Source organism: Macrotis lagotis, chromosome X, assembly GCF_037893015.1.
Source record: "Macrotis lagotis isolate mMagLag1 chromosome X, bilby.v1.9.chrom.fasta, whole genome shotgun sequence".
Lineage (NCBI taxonomy): Eukaryota > Metazoa > Chordata > Mammalia > Peramelemorphia > Peramelidae > Macrotis > Macrotis lagotis.
Window position 1 is genome coordinate 208,578,508 of NC_133666.1, and position 27,033 is coordinate 208,605,540.

Here is a 27,033-nt window from a genome sequence, read left to right on the forward strand (position 1 = left end):
GAAATTTGTGTACTGAGGAGAGAAAGAAGAGAAAAAGACTGGGGTAACAGGTGTGCCACAACTTTGCTTTATCTAAAGTAGTCACAGGAGGATTACACTATTGCTGTCTGTCTGTCTCTTTTACACACACACACACACACACACACACACACAATGAATATGGCGTAGAAATATATTAAACTCAGCAAGGAAATAAGCCAACACAGTGCTAGAGAAAGTGTTAAAGGTGGACAAGACAGGATAAAGAAATTCAACTCCAAGAACAGTGATCATGAAGAGATTTAAACAAAAGAAATAATAAAACTTGAGATTGAGGCAGGCAGAAAAGAAAAAGGACACCAGAGTAAAAGCAGAATATATGATTGATATATTAAAAGTATTAGACAGATTTCTATTTCAGCACTTTTGGCATTGAAAGGAGAGGGAAAAGAACAGGTGCACAGGATGGAAAGGCACACAACAATCCTAATTGTGAATGTGAATTTGATGAAATGGCCCATGAAATGGTACAGAATAGCAAAATGGAAACAAAATCAAACAATATGATATTTACCAGAAACAGTATAAAGATTCACCAAAGTTAACATGGGAAACTTGAGTGATTTAAAGAAAAGAAAAAAAAAGAAAAGATAGAAATCACTAGAGATAGAAAATCACTATTTTAGCCTATATCTATAACCATAAAGTTTTCATTCATTAATACAATTCATTATTCTGTTGCAAGAAAACCATGTTCATAATGACTATAGCAGTGTAAATGGAAAGAACAGATTCCCCCCCAAAAAAAAAAATCAGAAATGAATGTTGTAAAATTATTTTCTCTTTCCTCTTGTCCTGGTTTCCAGATGTAAAAAGTTGCATGTATACGTGATTTTGGACTTTTTCAATGTGATTTTTTATCCCCTCTCTTTTTTGGCAGGGGAAATCTTTAAGACTTTGTTTTGTAGCATGGCCATTAGGAGGGAGGGCGAGAGGGATACTGGGGGAATCTATGATGATGTAAAAGGCATCAATAAAAATGCATTTAAAAAATGAAAAAGACATAAGTGTCTCAAATATTTCAAATGGCTGCCACATGGAAAGAAAGAGATTAGATTTATTCTTCTTGGTCAAAAGTAGGAACAATGGGTAGAAATTGCAGAATGTCAATATTAGACATGTAAGGAAAACCTTAGCAATAATTGGAGTTATTCAAAAGTAGAATGGACTGCTTCCACAGGTAGTTGATTGCCTTTCATTGAAGACCTTCAATCTATCAAAACATGAGTCTTTGGTCTTATAGGCATTGGTTTTAGAGGTCTTTAAAATATAGTCTAATTCCAATATTCTGTAAAAATTTACTGATGTTAACTTTTACAGAGTATAGGTTTGAAGATTTTAAAAGAAATACTTTTAATAAGCCACTTTGTGTGTGTGTGTATTTTACATTCCTGGTCATACAGACCTATTTACTAATACCTAAATTCAATCCAATGCCTTTTCTTCCCTCTGTCCTTGTAACATCCAGATATTTCTCCCTTACTGATATCTTGACTATCCTTTAAAATCCATTTCAGGGAATTCCTCATCCTTATTTTTCTCTACCACCACTTGCCAAGTAGGAAGTTCTGTCTCTATGCCTATACAATTACTCTTCATATTCTGTTTTTTGTATTTTATTTGTGTATCTGTCTTATCTACCCATCTACAATGTTTGCATTTACGTCAGAGTTCATTTATTCACTGTTCTATTCCCCTGTGACTAAGTAAGTTGCATTATACATAATTGGCACTCCATAAATGTTTGTTGAGGTGAATCAAGGAGTGGTAATCTGCTATGCACCGAAAGTGTCTTTCAGCATATGCCAAAATAAATAATCATCAAAATATTAATATTTTATTTTCAGATGCTTTGCATGCATACTTTGGAATCTGCGGTCTGTCTTTGATGGAGGAAAGTGGAATTTGCAAAGTTCATCCTGCCCTTAATATAAGCACACGGACTTCTGAACGCCTTCAGGATCTCCATCAAAGCTGGAAAACCAAGGACTCTAAATGTTCAGAGAATATGTATATTTCTACGTGACTGATTTTAGTTTTGTGGGAGGGGAATAGGGTTAATAATTGATAGCATAATATTAGACTAAGGCTCAAAGCCATGCATAACCAAGTGTGCTATTTTTTTTTTAAGAGTTAGAGTCATACAATCAAATCTTATGCTGGTGTCACTTTGGGATATAGTCTTGAGCTTAGCCCTTTGCACTGTGATTCGAGTGTTTTATGTGTGTTGATGTTTGCCACTGTAGAATCTGATGCTTCTTTAAGTGGCTTATATTTCTTAGAGACCCCTTGAAGCAAATGAACTATATATGTGTATTTGTTAAAAAAAGATTTTTTTAGAAATTTTCAATACAAACCATGTCAAAGTGCATTAATCAAAAAGTATCTTTAAAACAAGTTTACACTTCATATGACACTTGACAACCTTCCAGAGACTACTTAATGGCCTTTTGCAAAACTTGATTTATCTATAAAATATAGAAGGGTTCGGGAATAAATTATGTTTCTGGGAATTATTCTTTGAAAGCAGAGTTGTTTCCAAATTTTTTAAAATGAGTATTCTGTCATATCCTTAAGTTGATGTGCCATTTAAAATTATGGGTCCTCTTTAAAGAAATTCAGTAATAATTTTGTACCAAGAGGAAATAGGCTCAATAATTACTATGAAAGCTTTCTAAAGAGAGATTGTTATTAAATAAGATAATGATGAACTATGTAATTGAACCACAGTAGAGTAAGAAGGTGATATAAACTGAACCATATGTAGTTTGGGTTTAGTCATGATATGAAAGAATTCCCATTTATTTTTTATTTCAATTTCAGAATATTTGTTCCCTTTTGCCTTTCTGGGAGAATGGAACAGCCTTCTTAAAAAACTAAGATTTTAAAGTAAGTGAGTAGTAATTTTAAAAAGTGTAATCATGTCATACTTGAAATTCAAAACTTTATTATTCTGATATTTTTGACCATTTGGGTTTTTGTTGATATTTTGCCTATAATCTATTTATGAGCAGCAAATGGTGCTTCCATGATTTAACTAATCCATTACTTAAGCAAGTTGAAATCTACATTCAGGAATATAATAAACACTTTCCAAGAGCACATATATGTTTGAATAGTGGCATCTGGCATGATGGTTAGAGCACTGGACCTGGAGTTGGGAAGAGAAGTTCAAGTCCAGTCAGCCTCAGACACTTAGCTTTGTGACCTTGGGCAAGTCACTTAACCTCTGTCTGCCTCAGTTTCCTCATTTGTAAAATGGGGAGAATAACAAAACCCACCTTACATGGTTGTAGGGAGGATAAAATGAGATAATATTTATCAAGTGCTTGGCAAACCTTAGGCACAATATAAATATAATAATAATTATTATTATTATTATTATTACACATTTATGTATGTTTATATATACATGCATGTATGTGTGATGTGTATTCTGATGAACCTTTTTTAAAGGATTAAAATGGACCACAGAGGCTGAGGAGCCTGAACAATTGTTAAGAATTATGTTTATTTTTAAAGGAAGGTAATGTAGTAATTTGGAGTCTTTATTGGTGACCACTATCTGTAAATCTTGTCTATACTGTACCTTGTTGCTCAAAGATAGGCAAACTTGAAATTGGGTAAGACTCCCTCTTCCCATCTAAATAGTTGTCTAATTACTACAGTTTAGGAAGGTAAGGTAGATCTCAGGAAAGACTTATGTTTTTTCCTCCTTCCTTCCTTTTTTCCTGTGATCAGACTGTTATATTTTTTTCTATATACAGGAATTCCCCAAAGACTTAGTGCTGTTTTAAGTTATTTTTTTTTTAGGCTTTAAGGCTTAAAACTGCACTAAGATTTTAGGGACAACCCTGCATATGTAATCATCATTTTAACAAAATTGTTGGTATCATGCATAGGTGGTGTTTGATCATTTTGTTTTCCCAACTTGACATCAAAATTGCTCTTTAAATAATAGCCTTCTCCAGAAAAGCATACTATGAAGACAAAGAAGTTATATCCTGTGAAATCAGCAAACTGTTGATTATTATTACCTTCATACTTATTTGTAAAATTTATCTGCATTCTTTTTCTGTTTTCTTTGAATTGGGAAAATTAAAATCATTTTAATGTTTAAGAAAAACAGTGGCAGCAATAAAACTTGATGCTATTTCCTTTCATAGATAATCCTTTTGTTTAAATTCTGTTTAAAGTATTTACAGGTAATTTACAATTAAATATTCAAGATCTACTAAAGCTTTTATACTTCAGTTATTTAAGTCAGTATACATATATATATATATAATTGTTCTAAATTTAGGGAACATACATAAAATAACTTCTTTGTTAAATAGTATTCATAAAAATTGAGAGATTTCTATGATGAAAGAGGCTAGTTCTTAAGATTTTCAAAACGCTCTAAATTCCTCCATGTTATACTTGGTTAGACTTAAAAAGCTTACAAGCTGCATTATATACTTATTATTAATGGCTTTTTTGTATCTTTACTTTTATTATTGGACCCATCAATATTAGTTGTCCATTGCAATGTATTACAGAAGTACTATTTGACTAAGAGTAATTCTATAGAATTCACTTCTTATTTTTTCTATTCAATTTTACAAGAAAAGTATTAATGAATAAAATTATAGGGGTGTGTGTGTTTGTCTGTGTATACATTCTTTATCAGAAACAATAGTGAATAATAATGAAATAATAGGGAAGAAAGCATAAAAATTGTATAAAACATCAAACAGACCCCCCCCCCCAATACCTTTAAGTTAACTGTAACTTTCTGTCATTCCACATTTAGAAGAAACATTGATGGTAAAACAAGGTTTCTCTACCACCAGGAATTTAAATTTTCAAATTTTTTATCAATCATATTTTCCAAGTGCTACTTGTTCCTTTGTCTGTTTTCTTTTTTTTTTTAATTACAGACAGACCCTGACTTAAAATACCCCTCACATGTTGTCACCATGGACAACTCATTACCACTCTGAATCCTGGGCCCTTGATTTTCAACCATTGTTAGCTAGCTCTACTTTCATCCTTGCACTTGGGATTTCCTTATCCTTATTTTTTCCCTCCTTTATTACCATTGTAAATACAATGGTAATTATATTTAGAAACTTCAGTGGAAGTCTGCTACTCTTCATATCCTATACCACTGCCTATGGGGATCCTATATTATCTTCCAGAACTACTGATTTTCATTCCAAATTTCTTGGCTTTTTATATTTTGAAATGCTTTCCTAATCTAGTTACTATCCTGCTCAGCAGTTTAGTTACTAGGGATCCCTGTACTCTCTTCTTTTTTTTTTTTTTTTAATTTATTTAAGGCAGTGGGGTTGAGTGACTTGTCCAAGGTCATATAGCTAGATAATTATTAGTGTCTGAGGCCGAATTTGAACTTGGGTCCTCCTGACTCCAGGGTCGGTGCTCTATCTACTGCGCCACCTAGCCACTCTCCTGTTCCATACTTCTCACTTCTCCTTCCACTTCCTAATGTCACTGGAGCTACTGAGGTCCAGCTCCTTCTGTTAGAATTGGCATACGAAAAAAGCAAATTGTATTCTTTCTTTCAGAGCTAAGTCAAAAGAAATGTTCAGTTTGGAATCAGGGCATAGTCAAATCCCAGATCTGTTGTTTACTTTCCTATGTGATCTTGGACAGGTTACTTAACTTCTCTGGGCCTCAAATGAAAGTGTTAGACTGACTTAGCTCTAAAATTCTTCCTCTAAATCTGAGAACATTTGACTCCTGAGCTTGAAGCAGAAATTCTTGAATCTTTTACATCTTCTATTATAAATTGACTCTGGCATTCAGAATGATAACCCTGAGACACTTTAAGATTTTCAGTCATCAAGAAATATTTAGTGATGATAATTGCTCTTAGAAGTGCAGAAAAGAAAGATCAACACATTTTAAAAATAGTTTCTAAACAGTGAAAACAAAAATGGATTTGGAGCTAGTTTTCGATTTATAGAACAAACGTTTCTTGAGCAAAAGTAAGTGCTCACATTATATATAATTTTGGTGAACATTCAACTCCTGTGACTCATGGAATATTTTCTTCAAGAATCTACTCTCTGATTCTCAGTTGTTGTATCAGATGTTTGTATTATCTAAATGATGTGCATGAGAGACAGCGTGTTAAAAGGGAAGCCTTTAAAGTGCTTTACACACACATCTTCTAAATCAAATACTTTTCTGTTAATGATGAAACAGTTAGGATCTTGTGTTCTCTCCATTTTAAGTCAATTATGTAAGACTGTTCTAATATTTGTGAAATTTCCTGTGTTAACTTTACATTTTTACGAAGGATGTGCTTAACATGTGAATCAGCAGCAGATGATGATTCTAGACCCATTCTGGAAGACTTTCTAATTTGGTAAGACCTGGGATTATATATGTTCATTTGTATGATCTTCCTCACCAGTTACACTTTGGAGTATTTTAGTAGAAGGTTTCTCACAGCAAGTTTTAAATTAAAGCACCTATATAAATAAATTATCATACTCTATGCATTTTCTTCATTAAAGAAAATTCTTGATTTCTCTGAGACTGTTAATGTGGAAACTCATTCCACTAAAGCAGATCACAAACTTGGCTGTAACTTAGTCTTAGAGAATTATCTGTTAAAAGAACTCTGCACTTCAGATTTAAAAATCATGGAATCTTAAAGTTGAACTAAATTCACAAAACTAGTAAATAAATTCAAACCCAGTTCTGTGCTGACTTCAAATCCAGCACTTTCTATTGAATTCCTCAAATCCAACACCTAAATAAATGGAAAAAGGTAAGAAATCTAGCCAAATGGAATCCTTTTAAAAGTAGAAAACTCAGACCTAGTGAAGTAAAGAGATTGGAGGTTAGGACTAGACTCCAGATTGCTAGATAATTAATTTAACACAACATTCCAAAGTATCATTTTGTTCAGAACATGAAATGGCCACTGAAACTGTTCATAATTTTCATTTTCATGTAGTAAATTTGGCTTACATATTCTGTTGTTTAAAGTCTTTTATTTTCCTAACCTATATTAGGAGATTTATTAACCAGAAAGAAAAAATAGAATTCTAATAATGAAGAAATTGTATGTGTCTCTGTGTATATGGGGGAAAGGGAAAGGGAAAAGGTTTGTACTGGCTTTTAGTTTAAGGCAAATTCTAATCCAAAGAAGAAGGTATATGTTCTCAGAATGAAGCCTGCAGAGAGAAAGAAGTTCATTTAAAATAATCAGAGAAAGTGGTCATCTGTAACTTTAGCAATATTAATGAATATTTTCTGTTTTAATCTTATCACTCTAAAGTCATGAATTGCATGATTTCTTTAATAAATAATTTAATTCACTGTAACAAAATATATCAAGTATGTTTTTCTTTATATTTTAGGTAAGTTTTTGGTTGCCAAATTATCAGGTAATACTTTCCATTTTTAATAATCTTCGAATAGAAAATATAACTTTAAAAATCTAAGGGTAAAAAGAGATAGTGTGGCACAGTGTTTCAGAGGATCGGCTTAGAGCCTGAATTCAAATCTTACTTTTGACAGAACTAGTAAGATGATGGATGTCATTTGACCTCAGTGCTCAGGTAACTTAAGACTGTACGTTACAGATAGGGAAGGTGGGAAAATTTCCATACAATGAATTCTCTACACAATTGACTTTACAGATCCAGAACAACTCCTCCCCTCCAAAATGTAGGGCAAGAGCTAGTATCCCCAAAATCACAAAGAATTCACAAAAATTAGTTGCACAAGTAATTTTGTTTTTCTTGTTCAGTGACTTCTGTGTTTTGATCCGCTGTTAGCAGCAAATACACACAAATGTTCTGAGATAGTCTTCCCAATTTCCCCTATGTGAATGTTGCTTAATTCAATCACAAAGTAATTGTTGGAAGAGAATGCAAAAAATTGAGTAAACATTAGCAAATCACATAAAACCAGCAAAAATATTAATTCCAAAAAGGAAGGATGTATTTTTCTCAAAGTGAGAAAATTTATTCTACCTGTATATTTGTTATAATAAAGAGAAATATTTCAAACCAGAGGGAATGGATTAGTATATTTTAGTATCTAAGGAACTCAGGATTCAACCAAAAATAATGTACATTGAAAAATGAATCTAATCATTGATGAAAAAGTGGACAATTAGCAAAGAAGCTTGAAGAATTCCTGCAAAACAAAACATGGGCACCATGTTTCAAGCAACCTTGAACTTCAGCATCATGATCATAACATAAGTACCATCAGCAATTATTTATGAGGGGAAGAGGGAATAAGACTTTATATAATACCTGTTGTATGTTAGGTATTGTGCTAGAAACTGAATATATGATTAAAAAATACAAATTAAAGCAGTTTTGAGGTTCTACTTCATACTATCAGACTGGCAAAAAGCGAATGCTGGAGTTTTTATGGGAAAATAGCTGCACCTAGTACACTGTTGGTCTAGCCATTCAGTAAAACAATTTGGAATTGTGCCCAGAAAATTACCAAGATGAGCATACTGTTTAATGTATCTGTGCAGCTACTAGGCTGATACCCTAAAAAATCTGAAAAGGGAAAAGATCTAGGTATACAAATATTTTTATAGCAACTCTTCATTGTGACCAAAAGTTGGAAACCAAGAAAGTATCTATTGGAGCATGGCTAAAACAGATTGTGATATATGGATATATATTATTGTGATATAAGAAATTATACAATATACAACTAAAGAAGAAACTGAGATCCTCTTTTGCAGAGCACAATTATGTGTGTGTGAATATATAACAATTACATAAAAAAATCAGTAATGAAAGACTAGAAATATTACTGACAAACCATGAATAGAAAAGAATGAAGATACCACTCTTCAGAGAAGTGAACTTAAAATGCAGAAATGATTTTTTGGATATAACGTGTAAAATTTGTCTATCTGAACTACGTAGCTATGCAATAAGGATTTTGAGGATTTTTAAATTGCTCAATGGTGAAGTTAATGGAAAGACAATTTAAAAATCCTTAAATGAAAAATAAAGATAAAAACAAAAAATAAAGAAAACAAAAGGTGATTCAGAAGAAAGCATAGAAGAATAGTTTTGAAAATTACATACTTCTAAAGTAATATAAAATAAAAATTGGAAGTTTCATATACACATTCTTTTTGCATATTTTCATAAATATCTGGAAATATTCTCTTTGGTGGTTTTAAGTTCAGAATTTAAAATAGGGTTGGTGACCTTTTGTCCTTCCCTTAGCAACCCAAATCAATGTATTTTCTACATTTCATTTTTGCTTCTCTTCATGCATTGCATATTCCAACTAAACTGGTCTCCTAGGTTCTCTGAACTCAAAATTTTGTCTTCCATCTTTGCATAGGCTAGCCCTCAAACCTGGAATGTACTGTCTTAACTCTATTTCTTGGAAACTCTAGCTTCTTTCAAGACCCCAGTCAAGTGCTACTTTCTAAGGAAAGTCTTCATTCTCACCAGCTATTAGAGCTAACTGCCTCATATTATCTTGAATTTTTGTATAAATGCACACATATATCTCCTCAGTAATATAAACAAGACAGAGATAATCTATATTGTCTTTGTAATCCTACATTTTGTAGTCCTTAAGGCATGTGCCTCACAATTTTTATTCATTCATGGTCAAACCCTTCATGATTCCATTTGGGGTTCTCTTGGCAAAGATATTAAAGTGGTTTACCATTTTACAGATGAGGAAACTGAGACAAACAGGGTTAAGTGACTTGCCCAGGTCATACAGTTAGTGTCTGAGACCCTATTTGAACTAATATTTCTGAACCTGCTACTCTATATACTGTACCATCTGGGTACCCCAGATTTGCAAACTAGTAGTCATTGAATTATATCTTGAATGACTATTGGGCACTAATTGAGGCCTTTCCAACTTTAAAGGACCTAGTGCTCCAAAACAAGTTGGAGGAAGTTGTCCTTTATTCATGGGACAACTAGGTGGCGCAGTGGATAGAGCACCAACCTTGGAGTCAGGATTACCTAAATTCAAATTTTGTCAGACATTTAATGATTACCTAGTTGTGTGACCTTGGGCAAGTCACTTAATCCCATTGTTTTGCAAAAAATGGAAAAAAAACACATGTCAAATAGTGTCTAGTTGAATCAGGAAGACTTATCTTTCAATAAGCTAGAGAAGGAAATGGCAAACTACTCCAGTGTTTTTGCCAAGAAAACCCCTAAAGGGGTCATGTAGAGTTGGACACAACTGAAAGTGACTGATCAACAATAGCAACCATGAATGTTTTATTAAGTCTAGTGATTTGTAGTGTTGACCAGTTAGAGTTGGCTCTAGGGAATCCTTGAGAATATGACAAGATGAGTCATGAAAATAATATGTTAGTGGAGGGAGAGTTTATTATTCTGTAGCAAGTAAAATCTGGATTTGAGAAATTCTGACTTTAGATGGTTTTAAAATTGGATTCATCTAAGGAGTTTTGCTATGATAGCAATAATATTCACTGAGGCAGTAAGCAGCAGCTTCATTCCTCCCAACCATGTCATTAATGTGCTCTGACCTTTGATAAGTCATATAATTTCCTTAAAATAGAGTTCAGTGTTTTATAACCCGGGAATCATAAACCTTTTCATTTCATTATCTCAGCAGAATTGAAAGGATTGATTAGTTTAGGTCAGTAAGGCCCAGGCACTATAAAGTACTGAAACTATGCAAAAAAGTCAACATTATTTTCTGACTCTACTGAGTTTGACAGAAAATCCAGTCCTATTCTTCACTCATTTAATGTTGACTCACAAGAAACTTCAGACCAAACTCCCCAAAATTGATAGTACAGGGTCTACCCCCATATTGCTAATAACATATCAAAAATGTTTAACATAATGTTGAGTTGACTTGCAATACAATAATGATAACTTAAATTTGTATGATTCAAAGGGATATTTTTCTCATAATTTTGAGAAAGAGGGTCATTACAGTTTTACTCAATTTAGTTAATTCTAGAAATTAATTTGTCTTTTTGACAGAATTGTGGAAAGTAAATTAGGAGTGGAAACTTACTAAGCACATGCAATGATAAAAGCTGCTGAGCATTGGAAGTAACCCTGCTCTCAAAGAGCTCACATTCTAATGGGGAAAACCACAAAGGAAGGAAAGTTTCATTGAAAGTGAGATGGAAAGGTCCTTTAATCCTTTGGGTATAAGGGACAAGCAGAGGGATAACACCTCTTTTTTAAATATCATTTATCTGTTGAGACTACAGGTGACAGAAGAAGGTGGAAGTCTTGGATCACAAGGAAACACCTACTTCCCAGGTTGGTTGTGAGAATCAAATTAAGATCTTTTCAAAGCAGTGTCTGGTCAAATAGTAGGAGCTATCATCACTATCATCATCATCATTCTCATAAATTAAATGGAAGGGTAGAGTATGAAATTGTATAGGAAAGACTAGAATGGAGATCATTACCTTAGAAGCTTCCATGAAAAGGAAACAAAAAAGAGTAGATGTGACACTTTCTCCTGGAAAGGTTACCCTGTGCTGGGAATGACTAATTCAGACAAAGATGATTGTTTGTCTCTTGGTTTGGTCTAACCAGATCTGGGATTTAGTTCAAGGTTGAAGGTAAAGGTAGACATTTATCATCCTATTTTCCTGATAGCTAGTCTTTTCAAATTTTCAAAGGCCATATTATTTCTGTATAGTTGGGCCTTAGTGTTTCCCTTTTTACTATTTTCCTTTCTGACTATTCTTTTTCTGTAGATTTTTTTCTATAAATTTCTTTCCTGATCCTCCCTTTCTTCCATAATAGGATATCAGTCTTTATAAAGTATGTCCAGCTAATGCCCATTGAGAACATTACATGTGCAGAATCTCATTGACATATCTCTGCCACATGAGAAGTTGCAGAAAAGAATGTTGTAACCAAAACAACAAAACTTGTAAACCTCAGATACTGTGGTGTAGTAGAATGGCTGTATGAGGTCCTGGGTTCAAACTCTGCCCTGAAGCTAATTAATTGCCCGTGTAATCTTAGGCAAGTCACTCAACCTCTATGGACCTCAGTTTCTTCACATGGGATATGAAAGGTTTGCCCTCTGAAGTTCCTTTCTACTCTTTATCCATATTGGATAACTCCTGCATCTCCCCTTCTCTCACTCACAAATTCACTGCTGTATTCAAAGTCCTCATTAAGTAACCCGGACTATTGCAATAACTTCTTATTTGGTTTCCCTTCTTCAGACCACTCTACTTCTTCACCCTATGCTTTGCACAGCTACCTTTACTGAAGCAACAGTCTCACCCTCCCATTCTGCTGGCTTCAAGGGCTTTTGTTTGGCATTTAAAACCCTTCACAGTCTGGTTCTGGCTTACCTTTGTGAACTTTGGTCCAGACAAACTGGCCTGTGTGGTATTCCTTGTACCTGAGATTCCATATCTTGTTTCTGTTCCTTTCACAGTCTGTCCCCAGAGACTGGAATGTACTCCCTCCTCCCTTCTACCTCTTTAGAACTCCTACCTTCCAACCTCAGCTCAAGTGACAAATGAGGCTTTTCCTGATCCCCACATCTTCCACCATCAGTTACTTTATATACTTTGCATCAATAGCTTAACTTTGATGCAAAGAGATTTGGGAGAGGGAGGGCTGAATCCCGAGTTGGTTTCACTCTGCTGTTCTTTATTTCCCTCTAAAGGAGTTTGTGAATAAAAGTAAGGGAGATGGATAAGGCAGGAAGAAGGAACTCCAAAGCTGAGCATGAAAGTAGATGACTATTGACAGATAAACTGTGAGGTCCTATCTGAACATCTGAGCAGATGGAAAATCCTGCAAGGCAGGAGCAATAGTGCCAGGGATCTGTGGCTCTGGGGCCATTAGGGATGACCCAGGGAACAAGATGGATCTGTGGATCCAATATGCCTCCTAGCAAAAATGCTCTCTCCTAGATATGTGGATAGTCAAGTTTCTTATCTGTTGTGTACAATTTAAATTTCATTTATCCCACATTAAAACTCAAGCAAAAAAGTCCGACTATTTGTGATTTGATTTAAGGTTTACAAGTAGGATAAGGTAGAGTGCTCCTTAAGTTAGTGGGACAAAAAGTTTATTTGGTAGGAGCTAATCATGAATAAGGACAAAGTGGGAGTGGTTCATGTATTTATGTTCCCAGCTCCTACAGTGTCTGGCAACTAGGAGCATAGCTCTAGACCCTGAAGATACCAACTAGCTCAACCACATCACTGTGTAGATAAGGAGACTGAGACCAGGAAGGGTCAATAACTCGCCCCCATCATGAATCCAGGTCCTCTGATTCCAGAACCAGTACACCTTCCTTCCTAGTAGAGCCTTAATAATATTTACTGATCAATTGGTTGATAAATCAGTAGGGTTATGCTGTCATATCAAAAGATGATTTAACAGATGAGGCCTTAGTCTTTCTTTAAGGGCCCTTAGAAGGGGTGGCTAGGTGGCACAGTGGATAGAGCACTAGTGGGCCCTGGAGTGCCTGAGTTCAAATCTAGACACTTAATAATTACCTAGCTTGTGTGGTCTTGGGCAGGCCATTTAACCCCATTTGCCTTGCAAAATCCTTTAAAAAAAAAAAAGAGCTCTTAGAATAAAAAGGTGTTTTAAAAATTACTTTTGGGAACAAGTAGCCAACAAAATCACAATTTTTTTATGGTTGTCAGATTCAATAAATATAATTTATAATCATGACTAATATTTATATAGTTGCATTATTTTACAAGCCCCTTCTGTAAATTATCTCATTTGAACTTTGAAGGAATTCTTTGATATGTTAGTATCTTATTTTACAACTGAGAAAAGTGATGCTCAAAGAGGTTAAATTATTTTGTCTATGGTCACAGAGCTAATGTCAGAGCAGGTCTTGAACTCAGGTTTTCCTGATTCTGAGAAGTGGACAGAGCAGTACCCAAAGAGGCAAGCTGTCAGTGTCCATGATCTTCTATCTGCATGTTTGGAGGACTATTTACAGAGCCTGGTACAATGGAAAAAACCATGTCAAAGACACTAAAGATGTTGCACAAATTATTTATGTTAAGTGCCCCTGTATTGATCTATTGCAATTTTTCTCATCTGCACTTTTCCCATTCTTGTTTGTTGTCATCAATCAAGAAATGTATCCCAAACTGAAAGCCTGGTCTGTCTGCATTGTGATTGACTACCTTATTAAAAGGAAAGCTGGCAATTTGATATGGATCCCTTGGTATCTAGTAACAAACTGTGTATCTCTTCACATATCTCATTTCTTTGGAAACAATGGTGTATTGTTTCCAAATGTACCCTTTAGGTTCAGTCCAGTTATATCTGCCAAGGTAGTATTACCTTATCATTGAAAAATCCAGTAAACTACTCGATACTATAAAAACCAATATATTAAAAACACCCTTAACGTTGTTCCATAGAAAGGATAGTGAATTGCTTGCCAAAGGCTTTACTCTCAACAGCAGTAATATATTCTTTGTTCAGACTATGGCAGAATTTAGAAGACTAATATTGTTGTAGGGATACTACACTTAAACCTGAGAGAAGTTAAAACTGACATGATAATCTTTATTTTCCTCTTAAAAGCTGGAGAAATTTGCAAAATATAAAGGCATTTCACTTGGGGTTTGCCACTGTTATTTCAATTATAAAGAATCTAAGGCAAGGATCAAAGTTTCTTGATTCTTCAGATAAACTTTAAACAAATGGTCTTCTTGGGTCTGTTCAATTCTAGAGGGAACAAAAAGGAATTGTTGGAAAATATTGTATCTTGATTTCCTGAGGAAAACAGAAGAGTAAAGAATAAAAATAAAATAAAACTATTCTTAGAACTCCTAAGATATCCAAGATAGCTTTTGGTTTGACAAAGGATCTCTCTAGCTTGGTCCAAGAACAAACAAGCCTGGTTGATGACCAAGGAGGATTTCAAGAATCTCTTTGAATTTATCCCAAATAGTTACCAAGAGAACACCTCTTAGAAATGGGGGGGGGGGTAATTATCTTCATGATAGATTATACAATATTAAAAAAGGTTTTCTTTATTATTTTATTTTTTTAAAAACAAATACAGAATAAGAAAAAAAATTGCCATGTATACAGCAGAATAGAAGATTCAACATAAAGCAATAAATTTCCATTTCAAGAAAAGCTATATAATAAATTCTACAGTTTGGCTCAAAGCTTTCCAGTTTTTCTTTGCTTTCTTATAGGTTTTCTTTTGTTCTCTGCTATGCACTTTTACTTTGCTTTTTCCTCACTTTCTCCCTGCCAAGGTTACAAATAAAGATAGCTATGTATATGTGTGTGTAGGTGTGTGCATGTGTGCATGTGTGCATATATTTGTGTGGGTATATAAACATATATGCACACAAATACATATGTATATACATAAATATCTATAATTATGCATATATTCACATGTACATTCATATGATTTTTATAAAATTATACTATGCTTATTTCCATTTGTGTTCTATTTTTCTGAAAGTGGAGGAGCATCTTCATGAGGTCATATTTTTCTAAATCCAACAATTCATTATTGACTACTCCATAGCAATATTCCAACCTTATACTGTCTAGTTATTTTAAACAATCTAAAACACCATTGATTAATATGACTGATGTATAGTGTTAGCTAGTTTTCTCTTTTGATTAAATCTATTTTGACTTTTAACTTTATTTGAGATCATGATTACTATTCCTGCTTTTTTTTTACATATCAAATTCTACTCCTGATCTTTATTTTATGCTTATGTGTATCAGTCATTTTTATAGTATTTCCTGAAAGCAACATATTGTTAAATTCAAATTTTTAATCAGGTATCTGTTTCCATTTTATGGGCAAATTCATTCGATTCACATCCTAGACTTTCATTACATGTTTATTTTCTTTCTTCACTATCTTTCTCACCCTATTCCACTTTCTCACTCCTCTCTTTTACTTCTACCTTGCTCTCCTATTTCTTAATCTATCCCCTTCCCAAGAATCCCTCTCTTATCCTCTCTCCCCTCCCTATCCCCTTACCCTTTTTTCTGTCTGAATTTGGAACACTTTTTATATCCTTCCAAAAGTACATGTTCCCTCTTTATCCTATTCCCATTAATATACACATCCTTCTTTATTCCTCATATTCTATTCTCTCACCCTCTAACCCAGTACTCTCCTTATCACTTTATCCTCATTTCTTTCTGAATTTAGAAGATTTTTATATCAATATATATATGTATATATGTGTATAAATATATGTATATATTATTCCCTCTTTAACCCATACCCATCAAAGTAGGGTTATAGAAATGCCAATCCTAATCAATCTTACTTTTGAGTAGTTCCAAACTACCACTCTTCCTCCCCCCATCTAATTCCTCCAGATCAGTTCTTCCTCTCACAATTCATTTGTATGAGATGATGTTTTTTTTAATCTTTTCCTATGCCATTTTACTTTTTTAAAAGTGCATCATATTCAGTTCTACTCCAATCTTTCTTTTGAACTTTCTTTTGACAATCTTAGAAATATGGTTTACATTTCCACTTATAAAAAGTAAACAAATTGTCTTTATTGAGTCCCTTGTAATTAATGTTTGATGTTTATCTTGGATCTCATGTCATATTTTCTATTAAGTTCAGGTGTTTTTTTTTAGGTTTTTGCAAGGCAAATGGGGTTAAGTGGCTTGCCCAAGGCCACACAGCTAGGTAATTATTAAGTGTCTGAGACTGGATTTGAACCCAGGTACTCCTGACTCCAAGGCCAGTGCTTTATCCACTACACCACCTAGCCGCCCCAAGTTCAGGATTTTTTGCAACAAAATTCTGAAAGTTTTTCAATTCATTGAATATCTTTTTTTGATTCAGGAGTATGCTTAATCTTGCTAAATATAACATCTTTGGCCTCAGTTCCAATTCTTTTACTCTTCAATGTAGCATTCTAAACCATGATATTTTTTTTTGAAAGGCAATGGGGTTAAGTGACTTGCCCACGGTGCATAGCTAATAATAATTAATAATAATAATATTTGTCCTTCATTGTTGAAGAAGACCACAACATCAGGGAGGTGATACCATGACAAGTATATGAATTGAATTTGAGTGAGGGGGTGCTATGCTAAGTTACCAGTCTCACTTTCTCCTCCAGAGCCATCTGGCTCCAGTAATCAAGTATGAATCAAGATGACTGGAGATGATCCTAGATGCAAGGCAATCAGGGTTAAGTGATTTGCCCAAGATCACACAGCTAGTAAGTGTCTGAAGCTGGTTTCAAACTCCCATCTTCCTGATTCCACAGTCAATGATCTATCCACTGACCTAGCTGCCTCCCTTTGGGATTATTTTAATGTAGCCCCTGGTAGGTTTTATATAATTTTAATTGTGGTTCCACCACATTTGAATTGTTTTTTCTTATGGTTCATAATATTTTCTCTTCAACTTGGTGGTTTTGGAATTTGGTTATGATATTCCAATAGGTTTTCCCTCCTAGGATCTCTTCCAGGTGGTGATCAGTACTTTTCCCCTCTTGTTTTAATGGGTCAAGACACATTTCTTTAATTATTTCTTGTATTATTGTATCAAGATTCTTTTTTTGATAGTAGCTTTCAGGAAGTCCAGTTACTCTCATGTTGTCTCTTCTTGAGCTGTTCTTCAGATCAATTGTTTTTCTTATGAAATGTTTTGCATTCTGTTCTATTTTTTATTCTTTAAATACTGTTTTTATTATTTCTTGGTCTCTTATAACTTTGTTTACTTCCCCTTGCCCAATTTTAATTTTCAAGGAATCATTTTCTTCCTTAAAATTCTTAATCTCCTTTCCAGTTGATTGACTTTCTTTTTATAATTTTCTTGTTTTTCTTGGATTATTCTTATTTTCCCTTAAATATCACTTATTTGATTTTTAAAATCTTGTTTGAGTTCTATGAATTCTTTTTGGGCAGCTAACCATTTGACATTGCTCTATAGGGTAGAAGGCTTTTTTTGTTTTAGTTTTCTCTCTTGAAGATAGAAAACAATCTAAGTTCACCACTTAGCATTTACAAATACATACTACATAGGAGCTTACAAAGAAGAACACAAGTGAGGGAAAATTATTAAAGTGCAAATATAAAACATATATGTATATATGTATATATACATATACATATATGCTGAGGAGAAGCAAAGCATTGAAGCAATGGACTCTAATGAGTAGAATAATCCCAAAAGCTATAGTTCTATAATATTCTAAGGTTTGAAACCTTAATTCTATACTCTGGGAAAAGGTAAAAATAATACTAAAAGACATTACTACACATACCATCTGACACATAGTAAGTACTTAATAAATAATAACTAGCATGTATATATGTTTATTGACTATATAGATCTCAGAATGAGATTCTGTTGCCCCAAGGACTAAAGTTATAGAGGACACTGTGACTGAGGATTCCTAACCATTTTTCTCCCCCAAAAGAAAAAACAACTAATATAACACAGGAGCTATTTAAACAAAAACTGAAATAACTTCTTGCCCACTTTTATTCCTTAAACCAAATAAAACCTCTTTATCTCTTGTTTCTTCAGCAGAAAAGAAAGATACCAGATGTTATCCAACCCTTTTGTCACTTAGGTTGGAAGATGTAGGCAGGCATTAATATATAGACATCAAGTTAGTAGAGAAAAATCAAGTCATAAAATATTTATTGATTGTGCCAATTAATAGGCTAAGCACTGCTTATACAAAAATATAAACTAAAAGAAAGACTACTCTCATGGATCTTTCATTTTAATGGAGGGAGATAACCCAGAAAAGGGAGACAAAATAAAAGAACAGTAACTAGGGGAGGTTTGAAGGAATATGTATAGCTAACCCAGACAATTTGTCAACATAAAGCTTATGGGAGGAATTCACCAATTAGAAGGGACAGCAGGGCCGAGGGATCTTCCAGAGGGTATTATGAGTACTCTAGGAATCATCAAGAGTCAGGAACATGGGTGGCTAGGTGGCGCAGTGGATAGAGCACCAGCCCTGGAATCAAGAGTATCTGAGTTCAAATCTGAACCTCAGACACTTAATAATTACCTAGCTGTGTGGCCTTGGGCAAGCCACTTAACCCCATTCCCTTGCAAAAAAAAACCACCTAAAAAAAAAAGTCAGGAATAGAATTGGAAGAGGAATTAATCAAAAAACATTATATTAAGCATCTACTCTGAACTAGTCACTGTACTTAAGCACTCAGAATACAATTAAAAATAAAAAAAAGGAAGGCAGTCCCTGCTCTCAAGGACCTTGCTATCTAATGGAGACAAGATAACAAATAAAATGAAGCCAAGAAGTGAGGAGGAAGCAAAGAAGGTACTCAGGAAAGGACATAATGTAGAAGTCCCCAAAAAGTGGAACAAGAACAGAAATTAAGAGGTAACTGACTTGGGTACTTCCTTAAATGGAGGTTTTGGAAGGAGCTTTTCACACTGCACTACAATCAGAGGAAGTAGGCTGAAAAATGAGAAAACAATACCAAAAAAGAATCCCACATAAAAACTATTATAGTAAGGGAATTTCTAGTTAGAAACTCAAATGAAGAGAATGACTTCAAAATATCTCCAAGTAAAACCTCAAAGAAAAACAAAGCTTGGGCATAAATCCAGTTAGAATCCTTTGAAAAGATGAAGAATGAGTTTTAAGTTTAAGATGAGATTAGATTGCTAAAGAGAAAAAAGAGAAATGAGAGTTATTTGACACAAAAGGTACGAAACCTTGTCTAAGAAAAACTCCCTGAAAATTAGAATGGACCAAAGGAAAGTCAGACTTCTATGAGAAATATTAAAATAATATCAAAAGAAAAGAGCAATTTTTCATCACAAGTCCTTCAGAATTGTCTTGGATCTTTAGTTTGCTGAGAATAGCTAAGTCATTCACAGTTGTTTATTATATAGTCATTATGTTGGACATTGTTCCCCTGGTCTTGCTCACTTCACTTTGGATCAATTTATATAAATCATTCCAGGTATTTATGAAAGTCTCCTGCTCATTATTTCCTATTGCACAATAATATATCATTATAGTCACATAACACAACTTGCTCAACCATTCCTCAACTGATGAGCATCCTTTCAATTTTCAGTTCTTAGCTACAACAAAAAGAGCTGCAATAAATGGTTTTGTACATAGAGATCTTTCTTTTAATTTTATCTTTTTAAAAAATTTTATTTATTTTGAGTTTTACAATTTTTCCCCTAATCTTACTTCCCTCCCTCTCCCCTCCCCCCACAGAAGGCAATTTGTCAGTCTTTACATTGTTTCCATGGTATATGTTGGTCCAAATTGAATGTGATGAGAGAGAAATCATATCCTTAAGGAAGAAACATAAAGTATAAGAGATAGCAAGATCAGACAATAAGATATCAGGTTTTTTCCTAAATTAAAGATAATAGCCCTTGGTCTTTGTTCAAATTCCACAGTTCTTTCTCTGGATACAGATGGCATTCTCCATCACAGACAGCCCCAAATTGTCCCTGATTGTTTCATTGAATCCCTGGAAATTCTTGACTTTTTATTTCTTCAATATGAATTTACTTACAACTTTTTTCTGACTCACTAAAGTAATTTTTTGTAATTTTGATTGGTAGGGCACTAAATAGGTAGTTTAGTTTTGGTAGAATTGTCATTTTTATTATATTAGCTCTACCTATCTATGAGCAGTTGATATTTGCCCAGTTATTTAAATCTGATTTTATTTGTATGAGAAGTGTTTCGTAATCGTTTTCAAAAAGTTTCTGAGTCTGCCTTGGCAAATAGACTCCTGGGTATTTTACATTGTCTGAGGTTACATTGAATGGGATTTCTCTTTCTAGCTCTTCTGCTGTATGATTTGTCTCTTTTTTGGCTGCTTGTATTATTTTCTTCTTGATTTGAGGGCACTGAAATTTTACTAGAATATTCCTGTGAGTTTTCATTTGGAAATTCCTTTTAGAATGTGGAGGGGGCACAGTCCCATGCTGTTATTTTTCAGAGCTAGATCCTAGATATGTAAGTTTTCAGGTCTTCCCCAATAATATGATCTAAGGAGAAGTGTGGTTGTATTCTCCTTGGCTGTGCGCTTTTCTATGAATGACTATAAACACTCTTCCACCATGGAACTGTGACTGGAGTCCCCACTCCCCTTCAATCCCACCTTCTAGTGTGCTAGTGCTCCTCCCTTGCCCTAGATCTGAGACCTGGAATCCTAGGACAGAGCCCTGCTCCCGGTGCTGGCAAAGAGTCCCCTGTAATCTTCTTCAGACTAGTTGGCTGCTTAATCTCTATGGTTTTAGAGCTCCAGAAACCATAGCCACCTTTTCAATTACCCCCAAACCCTGTTGCTGCCTTGCAGGGGCTTGACTTACATTGTGACAGTACTCTACTTTAACCCCAATGTGACAGAACTTTTCTACCAACCTTCTAAATTGTTTTGGACTGGAAAATTGTTTCATTCTGTTCTTTTGTTAGTTCTGCTGTTCCAGAATTTATTTTAAAATTGTTTGGAGAAACAGCAGTGGTTCTCTGCTCCTGCCTTCTGCTTAGTGCTTTGCTGGTCATTAGACCTCCTGAGGGAGGTATGTTGGCATTTTTACTTAGGCCAAACAGAAGCTCTGAAGTGTCTAAACAATTTAAGACTTCAAGATGGTTTCAGTGCCTTTTAAGGAAAAACTAGCCTAGACTATGTTGAGTGACCTAAAGGGGGAAAAAATAGCCATGTATTTGAAAGAAACATTAGTAAATGTTGAACCTTCCCTTGCTTTTTTCCCCTTTTTATAAAACCCATAGTCAACCTTTAGTCCACATCTTGGTAAAACTGTCTCAGCCTGAAGGGTTAAAACGGATTGAGGATAACAGAAGGGTCTCAAACCTGTTAAGGAGTTGAGGAGATGTCTAGCCCAAGTATGTGAAGACTTTCTCAGTAGAATTGATGGATGAGACCTATTTGTTCCAATGGCTATAAAGGAAGGTTAGAGCCTGGTTAGACTTCAATGAAGTGAAAGTCATCTACTGCATCCTGAGCCATTACTAATTGTCTTGACTTTTGTTTTGTGACTGAACATTGATGACTCTGGAAGAGAGAGTGAGGCTGATAACTTTGTGCCACTCTGTCTCACTTGAATCCAATTCAGGAACCAAACAAAATATCACCCTATAATATCACTGGTCTTTGAAAACAAAGAAAGAACAACAGTCTACCTTTTATTTGTAACTATTGCTGATTAATTTCAGATATAATTATATTATAATTATAATTATTGGGTTAACTCAAGGAATGTAACCGGGGGGACAGCTAGGCTGTACAGTGGCCCTGGAGTGAGGACATGAAGTCAAATTTGCTTGGCATTTACTAACTGTGCTGACCTGGGCAAGTCAATTAAACCCAACTGCATCACAAAAAAAGAAAGAGAGAGAGAGAGAGAGAGAGAGAGAGAGAGAGAGAGAGAGGAGAGAGAGAGAGAGAGAAAGGAAGGAAGGAAGGAAGGAAGGAAGGAAGGAAGGAAGGAAAAAAAAATGAAAAATAATCTGGATACATAAATTTCCATTCATTTAAAAATTAATCAAATGTAAAATAATTTATTAATAATTATTATTATGTATTTATGACACTTAAGAGTTTGCTTGATCATTTACACATATTATCTTATTAGATTCTCACAAGATCCTGTGAGATAGGTGCTATTGTTACCTTTCAACAGAGGGACATAAGGATTTCTTTCTACAGAAGCACACATTTCATATGTGACAGAGGTCAGAGGGAGAAGGGGACTTTCAGTACAATCCTGCGAGTAAATTTTTCATTTCAAAATAATCGGATACGTGTAAAACACATTGGATTTTAAAGTGGTCCGCTAAGAGACTAATTTTTTTTAAAAGATTTTATTTATTTTGAGACTAATTTTTAAAAGTGAATTAGGAAGTAAAGAGTGTAGTTCGTGTGAAGAAATCTGATCTTAAGTCTGAGCTTTCTGCTTTTGTTTTGAAAAGGGAAGCCTTTTGGAAGATTTAAATTTCATACCAAGGTAGTTTGCAAACTATCAATCTCCCAAAACAGTTTTAAATACAGCCCTTATAAGTCTCTCCAACTCAGAAGTTCTGGTCTTTGCCTTTGTCACATCCTGTATTTCAGGAAGGCTGATGTGAGAAGTTAATGCCATTTCCTGGGTCTTTTTTCTTTTTCTCTATCAAAGGCTTTTGTTATGACTGTGCTGGGTTGCAGCCACATCTGCCACTAGCACTTCCAAGCAGATGGGGATCTTTTAGCATCCACTTCAAGTAATCCTTGGAAGACTGACAGTAACATCCAGCAAAAAACCACCTGAACAAATCCAACCTTAGCTGGCTAAAAGGCTTCATTTTTTTTCCCCTGTTAGTTGAGCCCTGCTTTGTGCTGGAGAATCCTGGCTGAGGGGCTGGGGCGAGAACCCCCCGGCCGAGGCGGGGCTTCACTGGACTTGTCTATTGTTCCTCTAATGAAACTTTTACATCCCCACTGCCTCTCCGTGCTTTGAAGAGATCATTTTCTCTTCTGGACCACTACACAAACACTTGAAGTCTGAATAGTTCCTTCTTTTAACTCTTTCCTCTCCCCTTTCCCCTTTTCTTCTCTGTCTCTCTTGAATAACAGAAGGCATTTGACAAAAACTCAGACTAAAATGGAATCGATGTTAATAAATATATCTGAGGAAAAGTAACTTGAGTTTGGCTACGTAATGGATTTGCTAGCAAAGGGCAAGGTAAGGAAAATGGGGTCGGCATGGCCATTCCGGGGATGGGCAATGACCTATGCATACGATCTGGGGAGCCTCCTCCTCATTCCTTTACCCCCTGATTTTCTGATTTTTCCTGCACCCATTGGTCCTCTACTCTCCCAACAACTAACTTGGGGTTTAGTTGTATGTGTCTATCCAGCACAATAGTTTGTGTGATAAAGGGAGAGGAAGTGATGTAGGACTCGGTTTTCTCGGAACATCAGAATGCAAAGTAGTTGGTGTTTTTTTTTTTATTTATATGTGCAGTACTTGAGAAACTGAGATATCTTGGATCCTCCTTGATATGTAAACTGACTGCTGACTGGGTGGGAGGGAGGGAGGCTCCAGGGGAGTCAGAGGCGGGTCCATCTGTTTTTGAGTCTGGCTAGGTTTTCTGGATGCTTGGACTGGGAGAAAACTAAGCAGGAGCGATTCAGACACTAGGAAGGACAATAGTGAGCTGTCCCGCTTGCTATTTTAAACGTACTTGAACAATCCTGGACTCTGAAATGTTGGATAGAGCTATACTTTTACAAGCAAATAGCTTGCCTCACAAACCAAACAAAAACAGCCTTTTCAGGGTCAGATTTCAGAACTGGAAAAAAACCATCCATTCTTTTATCAAGATTGAGGGACATATGACAATAGTGCAGAGTTTCTTTTTTTTTCCCCCAAGTCAATGAGCTTTATAGCCTTCTTATCTAGACCTTAGTCCTGATTTTTCAGAACAGAATATTTTAAAGTTGAAGTTCCAGGAGACTGCATATGGTTTATAACCTCTCTTCATCCCCTAGATTTGATGCTGACTGGGCTGTAAGAATCAACTAGGTAATGCTGACCATATCCTTAAGAAAGTTCCAAAAAAGAATGCCCTCAGCTTTTCTGGCAGGGTGCCTGTGAAGCCTGACAAGTGTTTTGAGAGAACAGTTTACATTAGTATAAGTGGTCAAGTAGGGCTCATAAGTGGTTTGTACCAAAGTGTCTGGAAATCCTGCTTGGAGGATAGTGTACAGATTAGTGATGTCAAACCTAGTTTCTTCAGGTCCCCTCCAAAAATGGACACGAGGAACTTCTGAACTGTAAGAGTCTGAAAATACAGGAAAAACATAGGTAGTACAGAAAATCCAGAGAAAATTAAATTTCCCTTCTTGCCCAGAAATCAGAGAATTTATGTTTGCAAAGAGAGCTCCTTTTGCTTGGTTCTCAGAGAAATGCATCCATTTGTCACCTTTACTTTCCTAGGCCATGAAATTGCAATCCTCTTTGAATTTAAAGTTGCTAAGCTCCATTGTTAGAAACAGACAGAAAGACACACATGGCAGGGGGAGAGAGACAGAGACATAGAGACAGACAGAGACAGAGACAGACAGACAGACAGACAGAGACAGAGACAGAGAGAGACACTTGTACACTGGGAGTGGGGAAGGAGAGATGAAAAAAAACCAAATTTATTTAGCCACCAAATAGGATCTTTAAGTTCAAATATCTTTGCCCAAGAAAGAGATCATCTAAAAGTAGAGTAAATTAGAATGTTGAGCTTAAATAAAGCATTTCACAGAAAGCCCTTACTATTTCATGGAAGATAAAAAGACATACAGTGGGGTGGCTAGGTGGCGCAGTGGATAGAGCACTGGCCCTGGAGTCAGGAGTACCTGAGTTCAAATGTGACCTCAGACACTTAATAATTACCTAGCTATGTGGCCTTGGGCAAGCCACTTAGCCCCATTGGCTTGCAAAAACCTAAAAAAAAGATATACAGTAATGGTTTACATCAGACACATCGTTTTAGATAATAAATGGGTTTTAAGGGAGAGGAAGTGAGGTCAGACTCGGGTTTTCTCACATCAGAATGTGACATAGCTAATCTTTATTTATTGTGTTCACTAGAGAAACAGAAATGTCAGCACCATGTTTGTGTATGAGTCAACTGCTGAGAGGATGGGTGGGGCATCTGATTTTCACCTTGGCTGAATTTTCTGAATATTGCCCTTAAAGGAAATTAAGCAAGAGAGAGTCATACTCTAGAAAGAAACCTGACTGATTAGGTAGATGATTGATTTTAAGTCATGCAAATATTCTTGAATCTGTGACTGAATCATACATTATAGTCTTATAGGTTGAATTATATTTTATAGTTTATTTTATTAGGATTATAAATATATATGCCATTTTCCCTCTTATCAGTTTTATGTTAGATTCCTTCTAGCATCTACAGAAATAGGACCTTTCTGAAGGTAGGAGTTTCACTAAGTGCTAGATTCACTAAGTGGTATGTTACATTTTAAAGACTGGGAAAGAAAAGTCTTTAGTAGATCTCTATAGTCATTTACTACTGTGCCTTATTCATTCCATTGTTCCACCATTCTATTTCTTAACTGTATGACTTTGTTTTGATGACTGCTGCTTTATAATATAGTTTTAGATCTGATATAGCTACATCACCTTTCTTTACTTTTTTCATTAATTCTATTGATATTCTTGACCTTTTGTTCTAAATGAATTTGCTTGTTTTTTCTAGCTCTATAAAATCATTTTTGATAGTTTAATTGATATGACACTGAAATAGCAAATTAATTTAGGTAGAATTGTCATTTTTATGGTATTTGCTCAGCCTACTCATGAGCAATTAATATTTTTCCAATTGTTTAGCTCTGACTTTATTTGTTTGAAAAATGTTTTGTAATTGTATTCATATAGTTTCTGCTTTTGTCTTGGCCAGTAGACTCAAATATTTTATATTGTCTGTAGTCATTTTGAATGGAATTTCTCTTTCTATCTCTTGCTGCTGGATTTTGTTAGTAATATAAAAAAGGTGATTCCTTATGTGGGTTTATATTATATATTGCAACTTTGCTTAAAGTTGTTAATTATTTCAAGTTGTTTTTTGATTCTCTAGAATTCTCTAAGTATATCATCATATCATCTACAGTGATTTCCCCCCCTCTTTGCTTATTCCAGTTCCTTAAATTCTTTATTCTTTTCTTATTGCTAAAGCTAACATTTCTAGTACAATTTGAATAATAGTGGTGATACTGGCCATCTTTTTTTCAGTCCTATGCCATTGAGATGGCTTCTAGCTTTAGTTACAGATAATGGAACTTCTAGCTCTGTTACAGGTGATACTTGCTGATGGTTTTGGATAATTACTACTTATCATATTAAGGAAAACTCCATATGTACCTATGCTTTCTAGTGTTTTTAATAGGGATGGGTGCTATATTTTGTCAAAAGTTTTTTCACATTTATTGAGATAATCATATGATTTCTTTTTTTAAGGTTATG

General features: G+C 34.8%; 1 protein-coding gene across 6 annotated transcripts in view; it reads left to right on the forward strand.

Annotated features, from left to right (window-relative positions):
• The window catches only part of PGGT1B (protein geranylgeranyltransferase type I subunit beta), a 59,674-nt gene extending 48,828 nt beyond the window's left edge, over positions 1-10,846 (forward strand). For 4 of the 6 annotated variants that reach the window (XM_074202926.1, XM_074202927.1, XM_074202923.1 and 1 more), the window contains exon 9: positions 1,887-10,845. In XM_074202926.1, coding sequence (XP_074059027.1) covers positions 1,887-2,065 — 179 coding nt within the window. In that variant the 3' untranslated portion in view covers positions 2,066-10,845. Of the gene's footprint in view, positions 1-1,886 lie in introns of all 6 variants that reach the window. The other 2 variants (XR_012471826.1, XM_074202925.1) reach the window with 2 other exon arrangements.
• Positions 10,847-27,033: the final 16,187 nt, after the last annotated feature.